Here is a 13649-nt window from a genome sequence, read left to right as displayed (position 1 = left end):
CTCATACAGAGAAGAGTTACATGAAAAATAGAGAAAAAAAGAAGTGAAGTAAATTTTACATAGATGAATAATTTAGAAAACTGATAGTTAGTACATGCTAAAAGTTCAGTTTCTACTAATATTTCTTACTTGTTATATATAATTGATTATATTATTAAAAGATACATTAATTTAAACAGTTCAGGTCTGCCATGGTCATTTGAAACTTGAAGAAGGAAAGGACCCAGATGTCCTACCAGAAAGGAAAATTCTCCTCAGGATCAGAACAAATGAGTGACAGAGCACTGTCCTGTTTTAAGACTGAACAGATTCCAAGCAGACTCTCCCAGGATCTAAATCCCATGAGACTCTGGGTGTAGCTGATGCTGAATAAAACTCCCAGGCTTCCTGGTATCCCTCAACAGGAGCACTGAAAGGTCTGTGTTGAGACAACAGGTTTCTCTGATGATAAACAACAAAGGACCATGTATGTATCTTGCTATTTAGGGAAATTGTATCATATTTTGTTTTCCTCCAAACAGCTTGTAGACATTACTAAAAATTATAGCATTGGAAATTCATGTGATTGACAAAATCTTTCCAAAGATATATTCAATCTCCTAACAATGTCTGCTCTCTCTGTCACAAACTCCAGTAGCTCTGGGTTTGCTTTGACAGGTTTCCCTGGTTTAGAGATTTATTACCTCTGGATCTCTGTCCCCTTCTCCATCATCTATGTGACAGTGTTCCTGGGAAACAGCATGGTGTTGCATGTGATCCGGACTGAGCCAAGCCTGCACCAGCCCATGTTCTATTTCCTGGCCATGTTAGCCCTCACTGACCTGTGCATGGGGCTGTCCACTATCAACACGGTCCTGGGTATCCTTTGGGGCTTCATTCAAGAGATCAGCCTTGATGCCTGCATTGCACAGTCTTATTTCATTCACGGTTTGTCCTTCATGGAGTCCTCTGTCCTCCTTGCCATGTCCTTTGACCGCTACATTGCCATTTGCAACCCTCTACGCTATTCCTCTATCCTAACCAATGACAAAATAGTGAAAATTGGAGTGGCCATCTTATGTAGGAGCTCTATGCTCATTCCTCCAGTCATCATCCGCCTGAAGTTCTTAAATTACTGCCGGCCTCATTTCCTCTCTCACTCTTTCTGCTTGCACCAGGACTTAATTCGAATGGCATGTTCGGATATCCGCTTCAACAGCTTCTATGCTCTGGCTCTGGTAATTTGCACCTTGTTGTTGGATGCCATGCTCATTCTTGCCTCCTATGTGATGATCCTACACACAGTTCTATCCGTTGCTTCCCAGGAGGAGAGAATCAGGTCCTTGCAGACTTGTGTATCTCACATCTCTGCTGTTTTGGTTTTCTACATCCCCATCATTGGTCTGACCATGGTTCACCGCTTTGGGAAGCACCTCTCTCCACTGGTTCAGGTCCTCATGGGCAACATCTACATCCTTTTTCCACCCTTGATAAACCCCATTATCTACAGTATCAAGACTCAACAGATTCGAGTGAGAATCCAGAGACTGTTTTCCTTGAAGGAACCTAAGTTCTCAGGGCCATAGTGATTGTGATTAAAAGTAAAAAAGTACATTTGTGAAGGAAGACGGTCATGACATGAAACTTGACTAATGAACCAACTCATCTTTTATTGACAATTTATATTTTACAAATACTTACTCCTACTTTTTACCCCAGCCAGCATGAATCAATCGGCTTTGACTTATTTAACATTCATAGCCATTATATAAATCAGAATGTGAACACATAGTATGCTGACAATGATATTAGTAGATGAGTTTGATTTAATTCATGATGAATTTGACTAGGACATTTCTTCCCATACTGTGGCCAATGGGTTTAGGATGCATTTATTCTTGCTATTCAGAGAAAAGTAAATTTTTATGAATATATCACTTCATGAAATTACTAAATTATCTTTTCCCACACTCCAGTGAACATATTCATTTAGCATGTGTAATCTCTGCTTCCCAGTTTATTCAAATGACATTTTAATGAGTGAGTATCATGAAGAGGCTGGGATGTTAAAATAAGTTTTATGTTATTTTTAATTACATATATTTGTGTGGTAGGTTATGCTCACATGAGTTCAGGTGCCAGCATCATCAGTGCCCCCACAGATGGAGTTACAGTAGGTTGTAAGTAGATGGACATGCCTGCTGATAGCTGAGCCATCTCTTCATTTTGAGTCTTTGGCTATTTAAGTCAGTTGAAACATAGCACAATAAAAACCAGTAAATATCTTGTGGATGGTGTGTCTCCATCCAAATATTTGCCTAAATCTGTCATATATATAGTAGGAAGGCTGGAAATATCAGCCCATGCTTAAATCATAGTAAGTGATAGAGTAGAACAGATAGACATTTGTAATTATTGTATTTACCAATATGTAATAGTGACATAATAGTGATCGTGAAAGGAGGGAGATTTGAATGACTTGAAAAACTTTATCTTTAATTCACATCTTTGTCTCATTTCATTTAAAATTTGTGTATTTAAATAAAGTATGTGAATTATTTTTCATTAAAATGTTTATAAGATATTAAATTGGTATACATCTCAAAGTTCTGGTGTATATACTCTTGTAGCATTTATATGTTTCCAATGTAATATATCCAGCAGCATTTTGATATACATAGTATTTTATTTTGTATAATTTGATTTTGAAATGTCAAAGGTGTAAAAACATGTCAGATTTTAGGGAATATTTTGTGATGAGTTTCGCACACATTGTTTTATTATCAGGCAAATTCTGGTTATTTCCTACTTTTCATTGTCCTTGTTTAAAAGAATTGTTAAATGGATAGGTGACCAATGTAAAATATATAGAAAAGACACTAGAGAGATGATTCAGAACTTAAGAGGACTTGCCACACTTGCAGTTGACCTGGGTTTTGTTTTTAGTACTGACACAATGCCTCACATCTTTTAACTCCAGTTCTTGGGCATCCAGTGTTATATTCTGGCCTCTATGGGCAACATCCATATATGTGGTACACTTATATACATACAATAACATTCAAGTAAATAAATAAAAAAATATATGGTATATAGAAAAAAAGTTACAAAAAGACCCTACTTGTGTAAATTTCAATCAAATATTATTAACATATTGTACTTAATTTAACTGATCTTTAGTGGTATGTTTATTGTGAAATAATCATCAACAGTTAGATGGAATTCATATTGTGGTGAGCTTTGAAAGATACTTATAGTGGTGTAGCCACTACAAAAACAAAAATATAGCATATTATACCAGTGTTGTAAGCCTTCTTGCAGGTGATTTTGGTTCATTAACTTCCACAAACTCAAGTTCCTGACCAACAGGTATCTCATTTCTATTGTGTGGATTTCTCATTGTAAATCACCATATAAATGTAATCAGACTAGCTCTTTACTTACATGAATTATTTTTTATTCAATTTATTTTTCAGATTTTTCTTAATATTGCTGTTTATTGTTTCATATTTTAAAAATTCAATTTTCTCTTAATATTCCATTGGACTGGTAAAGAAAAAACATTTACTTTCACATGCCAATCTATATTTTATTCATCATTATGATTCCAATAAAGATATGCTTTAATTTCCCCCCTATGTATTTGTATATTTGGAGAGGTGTGATCTACAGGGCTCAATGTGAGTTTATTCTGATTTTCATATCTTTTTTATTATGAATACTACAACTACCATCCTAATAATTAATAAAATTCCCTTTAAAATTGCCATTAGCTAATATTTGTCAGATACCCACTGTATACAAAGCTCCTTATAGACTCAATGAGAAAATCTCTGGGATGATTCATAAGCATTTAATTTCTGGAAGAGATGGAAATAAATGGATTGTAAATGGCAGTAAACAATAGGGAGTTAACTTGTTTTCAAAGTAGCATGTTTACCAGAGCTACTAGTCTTACAGTTTTCTCTTTGTGTGTTTTCACCTAGCAGGTGTTCGGTATAATAGGAAGAATTTCTAGTAGTATATTGATGCAAATGTATATGCTCATATAAAGCATTATTTATTGGATCTTTTTTACTCAGCCCTGTTATACCTGAGTCTTCAACAGTAATGTGTCCACTTAATATTGAAACATAAAGTGTAGACATTTCTGCTTTCTATTGTGGAGTTGTCCTTTGCTATGTGTCCCCTGCCAATTGTTGTCTACACTGCTGACCTATTTAAAGTTCAATCAGTGCAACTGACTAGAAAGGAAGCAATCTGTTTGCTGCAGTATAACCGACACTAGGCAAATTACTTCTTCCTCAATCAGAAGTTGGCTCTCTATGCTAGAGGACTGCTTCCCTCTGTGGGCCTCAGCCTGCTGCACCCATGCCCATTCTTCATCACTGGCAATAAAATGTGAGTTGTTGAGTCCGTGAGGTTTGGTGGAGCAAAAGGGAGCCTTTTGACTAAGTTTTATGTTGATGGACTCCAACAGGAGAATCTCATCTCAGTTCTTTACTCTAGAGTTTCTTTCTTTCTTTGAGATTTCATCTGGTTGTTTTCTCTTGGTTTGACTCAGAGACATATTCTTGGATCTTATTCTAAAGCCCTGAAACCTGACTTACCTTCTTCTCTATGACATTTGTGTTCAGAACCCTTGCTTAAAGAGTCATTTCTCAATGTCTGCACAGACAATAGCTACTACTGGCAACTTCAGAGGAAGCTATTGCCATGATATGTGTTTTGTCTAAGTTCCATGATGGACTGTATAGTCCCTTTATATCTTGTGAAAGAGGAAACTACCAGAGACTCTTGTCCTTGTTTTTTCTGACAGAACATGCTAGATGATCATTTTACTTCAACACTGCTCCAGCATATCTTGGGAGTACATGTATGGGACGGATCCTCAGACATCCATTTGGGAAACAAGTGTTATTATCTCTTGCTATTAGCTTCCTCACAGGAGATACTGTGCTGTTGCATTCTTATGTAATGACAATATCAATTAGACACAAAAACATGTAATTGAAACCAAGACCCTGAAGATTACATGAATAGAATATATATATATATATATATATATATATATATATATATATATATATATATGCCAAAATACATTGGCAACTCAAATAATAGTTCACATTCACTCAGCTTTGATAACAACCGAGAACAGAGAGATCCAACACAGAACAATGTGGTAGGTGACACATAAGAATTCCAATCCTCATAGTACAAGTTTAGATCCCAGTCAGGGTAGGCACTGAGGGCCTGAGAATCAGCCACTAAGGTGGAAAATCCTGAGTTAGAGCCTTTAGGCTTAGGGCTTCTGATGCAGGCCTTGAGGGCTGCCTGAGTATCTTCCTCTTGTGCTTTGCTCTCTCTTAATACATTTATATTTTCCTCCTGATAACAACATTCCTAGGTATAGAAACCTGTTCCTCCTTAATGAAAATCAAAAAATGAAAGTTCTCCATCCACCTCCAGAGTGAAGAATTGGTTTAGGGTCATTATGAACTGTTCCTTTAGATCTGGGACTTAACAGGATGATTTGGGAGGTTTAGAAGAAGGTGCCTGTTCACATGAAGGAGAATAAAAAGAAGACTGAGAGCATTAGGATCCCAGCACCACAAGCATTATGACTCATAATTGAAAGAAATAAAAAAAAGAGGCCCTGACAAATCATTATGAGAAAAAGGGTCTCTAATAATGCCATTGAGTTTATTTCGTGTTGCCTGGGCATGGAGTCTATTGTTAATGGTTGTATACCTAGTAAGACTTTGCTAGAGAAAACTAATTTTTCCTTTGCAAGCTCTTATTAATTATAGGTAGCTTCTGGTTTAGGACTGAGGCTTGAATTCATTTCCATTTCAATGCTGGGACCCTTCTGGCCCAGAAACATGCAGGCCCTGTCATGCTGCCACAGTCTCTGTGAGTATATGTGCACATCAATCTTACTGTGTTTAGGAGGTTTTGTTTCCTTGGTGTGCTCTACTTACTCTGGCTCTTACAGTCTTTCTACCTCATCTTCCCCAGAGTTCCCTGAATCCTGATGGGACTCATTTGATGAAGATATCCCATTTAAGAGATGTTTCAATATCTCTTTCTCTGCACATTGTCCAGCTGTGGGTTTCTGTATTTGTTCTCATCTACTGTAGGAGCAATCTTCTCTGAGGAAGGCTGATTAAGACATTGATTTTGAGTATTGTGGAATGTCATTAGGAGTCATTTTATTGCAACATTCCTTTAGCGGAACAGTAGTGTCAGGAATAGTCTCAATATCATGGAGTGGGCCTTACATCAGTCATATATTAGTTGGTTATTTTCCCAAGCTTTGTGCCACTATTGCATCAGCACATGTGGTAGGCAGGTCACCATTGTAGACTGAAGGGTTTGTAAGTTGGGTTGGTGTTTACCTTTCTACTTTGGTAGCATCCCACTATCATGAATAGTACAGAAGGGGTGAAGGCGCTAGTTTGGCACCAGCTCAACTTCTCCATTTTCAATGAGTTGTGTGGGTGTTTTTTTCAGCAATAGAACCTTGCCCTCAGTTTGTGGACTGCAACCAACAGCTTTGGAAATACCCTGAGTTGCTTGAGGATTCCCATTGAACCCCTTTGGTCTTATTTTATTAAATTTTATTAATCTTGAGGAATCTTATTCTTTTATTGAAAATAATTTTTAATATAATATATTCTGATCAAAATTTCCCCTCCTTCAACTCCTCCAAGATCTTCCTACCTCCCCTCCCATCCAAATCCACAACTTTTCTTTTTCTCTCATTAGAAAATAAACAGGCATCTAAAAAAATAATAAAATAAGCTAAAACCCAAACACATAAACCTAAATAGGAAAAAACAAACAAATAATACAAAAGAGCCAATGGAAAAGTATGCAAGAAACATATACAGCCATGGCGACACGCATCTTCACACACAGAAATCCTATAGTAACACAAAACTAGAACTTTTACTGTGCACCAAAGATCAGGTTTAAGCAGAGAATTCTCAAAAGAGGAAAAACAAATGGCTGGGAAGCCCTTAAAGAAATCTTCAACATCCATAGTCTTCAGGAAAGTTAAGTGTGGTATTGTGTTCCCAAAAATATTGTGCAGGCTAATAAACTTATCTGGTGTCAGAGAACAGGACGGCCACAATATTAAACATGAGGATAGGTGGTGGTAGCACACGCCTTTAATCCTAGCATTCCAGAGACAGAAGTACCTCTGGATCTCTGAGTTCAAGGCCACATTGGAAACAGCCAGGCAAGGTGATACACACCTTTAATCCCAGAAATCCAGCCTTTAATCCCAGGGAGTGATGGTAGAAAGCAGAAAGATATATAAGGCATGAAGACCAGAAACTAGAAGCATTTGGCTGGTTTAGCATTTGGCTGGTTAAGCATTTAGGCTTTCGAGCAGCAGTTCAGCTGAGAGCCATTGGGATGAGGACACAGAAGCTTCCAGGCTGAGGAACTGGTGAGGTGAGGTAGCTGTGGCATGTTCTGTCTCTCTGATCCCCAGCCTTCATCCCCCCCCCACCAAAAAAAAAAAAAAAAAAAAAAAAAAAGCTGATTCTGAGTCCTCATCCAGAAAGGATCTCAGCTGAACTGTGCTGCTCAAAGCCTAAAAGCTTAACCAGCCAAATGCTTCTAGTTTCTGGTCTTCACGCCTTATATATCTTTCTACTTTCTACCATCACTCCCTGGGATTAAAGGCTGGATTTCTGGGATTAAAGGCGTGTGTCACCATGCCTGGCTGTTTCTAATGTGGCCTTGAACTCAGAGATCCAGAGGTATTTCTGTCTCTGGAATGCTAGGATTAAAGGCGTGTGCTACCACCACCTATCTTCATGTTTATTTAATATTGTAGCCGTCCTGTTCTCTGACCCCAGATAAGTTTATTAGCCTGCACAATATTTTTGTGAACACAATACCACATTTCCCCTGTTTTTGTCTAAAATTTTAAAAAAGCTTATAACTAATACAAGAAAAATAATATCCAATAAGTATATATAATATACACAGTCAAGATTACATTAATGATGTCTAGTCCATTAACATCTGACAGATTCAGGCGAAAAACTCCATTTTATATATATATACAATGTCCAGTCCAGCAACATTTGATAAACTCAGACAAAAAATTTCATTACTTATCCTACGTAAAACAAGTAGTTCATTTTTAAAATTAGATTCAAAATTTGATCTTTTTTTCTTATCATATTCTCTCTTTTTTCCTTTCATAAAAGTTTCAATAATCTACCTTTTGTCATTTTTCTATCTTTCCCTTTTTCTTTTTAGTGTAGATTCAATGATCTACCCATTTATCCTATTATTTTTTTTATCTTTTTTCTCAGGGTAGATTCAGTGATCTACCTCATATCTATAGTTAAGTTTTCTCCAAGACGGTCTCACTAGGGAAACAAACTAATCTTTTTTTTTTTCTTTTTTAAAATTTATTATATTTGTGTTTTAATTTTACACATCTGCCATGAGTTCCCCTGTCCTCCCACCTCCCGCCCCCACCTTCCCCCAGCCTCTCCCCTCCATTCCCATCTCCTCCAGGGCCAAGACTCCCCTAGGGATTCATTTAAACCTGGTGGATTCAGTACAGGCAGGTCCAGTGCCCTCCTTACAGGCTGAGCAAAGTGTCCCTGTGTAAGCCCAAGGTTCCAATCAGCCAGCTCATGCACTAATGACAGGTCCGGGTTCCACTGCCTGGATGCCTCCCAAACAGTTCAAGCTATTCAATTGTCTCACTTATCCAGAGGGCCTGCTCCAGCTGGGGGCTCCACAGCCTTTGGTTCATAATTCATGTGCTTCCATTTGTTTGCCTATTTGTCCCTATGCTTTTCTAATCTTGGTCTCAACAATTCACACTCTTACAGTCCCTCCTCTTTCTCGACAATTGGACTCCTGGAGCTCCACCTGGGGCCTGGCCTGATCTGACCTAGTCTGGTGATCAGATGGCCAAACGCCCTAACAGTTGTGCTGGGACTCTCATCTAGTAACTGATGGAAGTGGATGCAGAGATCCTCGGGAAACAAACTAAGCTTAACAGTAGGCTGCATGAGCAACAGTAGATGGGAAACAGAAAACTGACTCAAGGGCATTATTGGCAATTCCTTGTCTCATAATACTGCATCAGGGCTTTCTCCCTTTCAAAAAATTAACTTATTAATTTTAAATTTCAAAATAAATTTTATTTATTTATTTTTTGCTTTTCTCTTTTTGCCCTAAGGTCCTTTGCATATACATTATGGCTTCCAGTTTAGTGTTTCATGGGATTCCTGAGTTTGTGAACCAGTGTGTCTCTGATTATTATGTCTTCTTTGGGCTCTTTTTCTTCTGTTTGTTCATTTTGTGCAATTCTGATATGATAGTTTTTGTTTCATCCTATTTTATTTTATTAGTTTTCTTTAGAAGTCTGTTTTCTAGTGAGAGACAGAAAGAGGATGGACCTGGGTGAGAGGGGAAATGGGGGGAACTGGCAGAAGTAGAGGAAAGGGAAACTGAATCAGGACATGTTACGTCAGGCACAAAATTTATTTTCAATAAAAGGAAAAAAGACAATTGAAGAAAAATTAGAAAATAAGTTATCTTTTTGTATGTACTGAATTGAATCTTTATATCTATTAGAAAGTCATATAACAACAATAAAACTGGGATGGGAGATCCATGGTTATCTGAGCACAGATGCTTCCTGACCTATGATGAGGTCAGTTATGTCCAATGAATTCATTGTAAGCTCAAACAATAGTTTTTTAAAATTTCTTAATCCATCTGACCTACACAACCACAGCAGCATAGCTTAGCTCACTCCAAGTGTGCTTCAACCTTTCCTTACTGAACTGTGGGACAAAATCACCTAGCACAAAACTCATTTTATAAGGAAATGTTCAATTGTCCCACCTGACTTATCAAATTTTGTACTGAAAATAAACTCCACTACCCAGAACTAACAATTGACCAATGTTGTTTCACATAACTAAAACACTTCTGTATAGGAAAGGGCATCACCATTCAAGTTAGAAGCTAGCCTACATAATGGGAAAGTCCTATGAGATCTGAAAAGGCTGACACTTAATTTACATGCCTATTAGAAGTTATGGCCATCATGGGAATACTTGTACAAACTAAGACTGATAATGCTCCAGCATAAGTCTCCAATAAAATGAGACATTTTTTTTCCTTATTACAATATAACGCATGTTACAGGTATACTATACAATCCCACAGGCCAAGCAGTCATAAAAAGATCCAACTTTAAAGGATATGCTAAATAAACAGAAAGAGGTAACAATGACCCCTAGAAATAGATTACATAATGCTTTATTAACCTTGAATTTTCTCAATGCTGATGAGAAAGGGACAACAGCTGTGGAGAGACACTGGACAACAGGAAAAACTCCTGAGCTAAACCAACCAGTTTACTCCAGAGATGTGTTGACCTTGGAATGGAAAACACGATATATCCTACCTTGGGGAAGGGGTTTTGTTTTTGTTTCTGCAGGAGAAGAAAAGCTATGGATACCAACAAAATTAATAAAGGTTTGCTTCAAACAGGAGAAACCTCTTGATGAGGATAAGGTTCATCCACCAATGTGACAACTCTATAAGTTGCAAGAAAAATTCAACAAACAAGGGTCAGGGCAGAGTACTGTTTTTGGTATTTACAGGACAGTAGAAATACCCATCTTCAAGAATTCATAAGGCCTTAGACATCTAAATGTCTACTGCATAAAGGAAGGACCTATTGGTACTGATATACTCTACAGGGTAATATCTCACTGCCGAATATCAATGTTTCCTTAGGAGATTCTGTCTCAAATTGAATGAGCTAACTGGTGTGAGACAGAAGAAAACCAATAATCTAGGGACCATTGTTGTCAAGATTCTATTTCTTTCCTTGCTTGTCCTTGCATTCTGGGAATCCCTTCTCAATCCAGCATAAATCCAGACTTTCTATTTTGATATTAATAGTGTTCAAATTTTACACAGTGAAAAATAAGTCTTTCCAATAGCAATCTCTGAAGTCTCCAGAAGTAAGTTCAGGCCCCAAAATAATGACTCTATTCAGTCCAGAAAGATGCCATTGTACTTAAGAACATTACTCAATGATCAACCTTGAACTAAATTCTTCAGGAAAGTTCCAAGATGAGATAGTCTGTCATACTACACTTCTAGCCAGAATCTCAGACAACCTTACCCACTACTCTGAGACTGGCTGCAGATTCTACAGCTAGTCCTATTGAGACCTAACTATCTGAGCTTTCTTTCAGGACCCTACAGAGATACCATTTCTTTCTAAATGGCAGGAAGCAATTCTAAGAAAACAATGCCACTCTCCCAAAGGTTTCATTTTTCTCAGGGTTATGGATGGATGGTTATAGGGTTGGAAGTGGAACAATAAAATTTAAACTCAGTATTTTTCTTTAAAAAAGAAAAAGGGGACTGTAATAGGTATAGTACATTAAGGTAGATTATTATATCTACTAGTCAACTGACTTAGCACATTATCAGCCTCGGATAATTTGCACTGATACAGATTCTTGTATATTTGATACAAATGTAAACTATTCTTATATTGTATTTAATATAATTTCTATATTGATACAAATACAAAACTATATTTGTTGTAATATATATATTTCTACTCTTGTTTGAAATAGAAAATTGTATTTGTCATATTGTATGTATGTTCTATCTCTGTTTAGGATATTTTGTATATTGATATATATTAAGTGTATTATTGTCATACTGCATATTACACTATAAATTTCTACCTCTGTTTAAGATATTTTGTGTATTGTCACAATGTTGAGGTCATTGTCCTTATATGGTACATCTGCTTACAGACTGTTTACCTTGTTAATGTGTAGCCTTAGTCCTTAGGTTATTTAGGTAGATAAGACTTCAAGTACTATAATCACTGATGCTTGTCATTTCTATAGTTATGTTAGTTAGGCTCTCCAGAATTATAAGAACATATGTTAGATGGATACATAATCTTCAAACACTTCATAGACCTAGGAATATGACATTTAAATGTTTCAATAACTTAGAATACTGTTGATGTGAGACATAATTGCTCCTGACAGCACTGATCTGATCCTGAGAGAATGTTGGGCTTCTAAGACATTTCCATTTGGAAGTTTGTCTTCTTCTTGGCACAAAATGGCCTGCTGGGCAAAGAAGTGCCTTTGCCTTGACTGCTGACAGTATGAACACTGCCCTTTTTGAATGAGCAGGATACAAGGAAAAGTGACTACTGAATCTTATCAAGACAAGGTAAGATGGCCTTTCAAAATTCCTGATTCTGGGCCTGTAGCCAAACTGGATGCCCCCAAAGATGCTGAGAAACTTTAATTGACTGTCCAGGCTGCTGGCTGTCTCTGTCTATTTTCAGAAGAATTGCATTTCATTTTCTCAGGTATTATTATGTTCCTTCTCAGGTCTTTGATGGAGCTGAAGAATAGCAGTTACAGTTATAATCTTCTTGTATCTTAGCTAGAACATATTAACACTAGAGTTAGAAACTTCAGGGTAGGACAGGTATTGGGGTAAACTCGGTAATTTGCCATTTACCTATTATCTGGACATTTCTGGACATTTGGTATGCCTTTCTTGTTTGATGCTGTTCTTGTTGGTTGTAGTTTTATTTTTGTCTATGTTATTACTCTTTGTTTTTCCTGGACAATACTTGATAATTATTCTTATTTTATATAGTTTGCATTAAGTTTAGAACTTTCTTATTTAGACAAAAAGAGGAAATGTGGTGGCATTTGCTCTGCCTATGACCTTGGACTATAGGGCCTGAAGGAGGCAGTGTTTCTTGCCCTTGTATGTGACCTCTTAAAAGGAAAGGAAGAAGGGTCATGAGCCCCATCTCCTTGCTGCCTGCTTCCTGGTATGATAGAACTGCCAGGTGGATTCACTCCCAGTCAAATCAGAGGATAACTTCAGCTATCTATTCTGTTCTGTATTCATGAGTGTATTTCCTCTATTTACCCTAATACATTTCTCTAATACACCTTAAGCGGACTCCTGGGGATTTGTTGCATTCCAATATTTTTATATATTCATATATATTTATTTTTCAGTAACCTTGGCTATCAGAGAAAGACAAACTGAAACTACTTTCAGATTTCATTTACCCCAATCAGAAGTGCTAAAAATAATTTAACAAATGGCATCATGTTCTGTTTTTTTTTTCCCCTCAGATTTTCACTTACTAATTGTTATATCTGTGCTCCAGCACTTTGGGCAGGATGTGTCAAAACTGTTAAGAGAGGAACTTATTAATTATGTACATAGTTACCATTTGTATTTATTTGTGCATGTGTTTGTGTGTGTATGCGTGTGTGTATGGGTATGTGCCTTGACTCTCATGTAATTTCCATTGTATAATATACATTTTAATAACTATAGTTAGAATGTTACACATTGCTTGAAAGTATTAACTTTTAAAAATTTTTTTCAAATTTCTTTATTCTACAACCTCCACTCACAACCACTTTATCCTCCTTTCTCCAAAAGTAAATATTGTACAATTCAAAATTTAAATGATACCAAGAAACATTTATCTTTCTTTGCCTGGCTCACTCAACTTAGCACAATAAATTGTTTCATTCACGATGACACACAGGGCAATATTTTCTATTCTAAGCCTGGATAACATCAAG

The 13649-nt window shown here is 36.8% G+C and overlaps 1 protein-coding gene across 1 annotated transcript; it reads left to right on the top strand.

Moving 5' to 3' along the window:
- The first annotated feature begins 605 nt into the window (after positions 1–605).
- LOC118576734 (olfactory receptor 51V1-like) lies at positions 606–1565 on the top strand. The gene has a single exon (XM_036176948.1). It carries the CDS (start codon positions 606–608, stop codon positions 1563–1565), a length of 960 nt encoding a protein of 319 aa, XP_036032841.1.
- Positions 1566–13649: the final 12084 nt, after the last annotated feature.

This window comes from Onychomys torridus, chromosome 1 (assembly GCF_903995425.1).
Source record: "Onychomys torridus chromosome 1, mOncTor1.1, whole genome shotgun sequence".
Taxonomy (NCBI): Eukaryota; Metazoa; Chordata; class Mammalia; order Rodentia; family Cricetidae; genus Onychomys; species Onychomys torridus.
The sequence above is the reverse complement of the archived record's forward strand: the minus strand, read 5'-3'. Positions and strand labels throughout refer to the sequence as shown.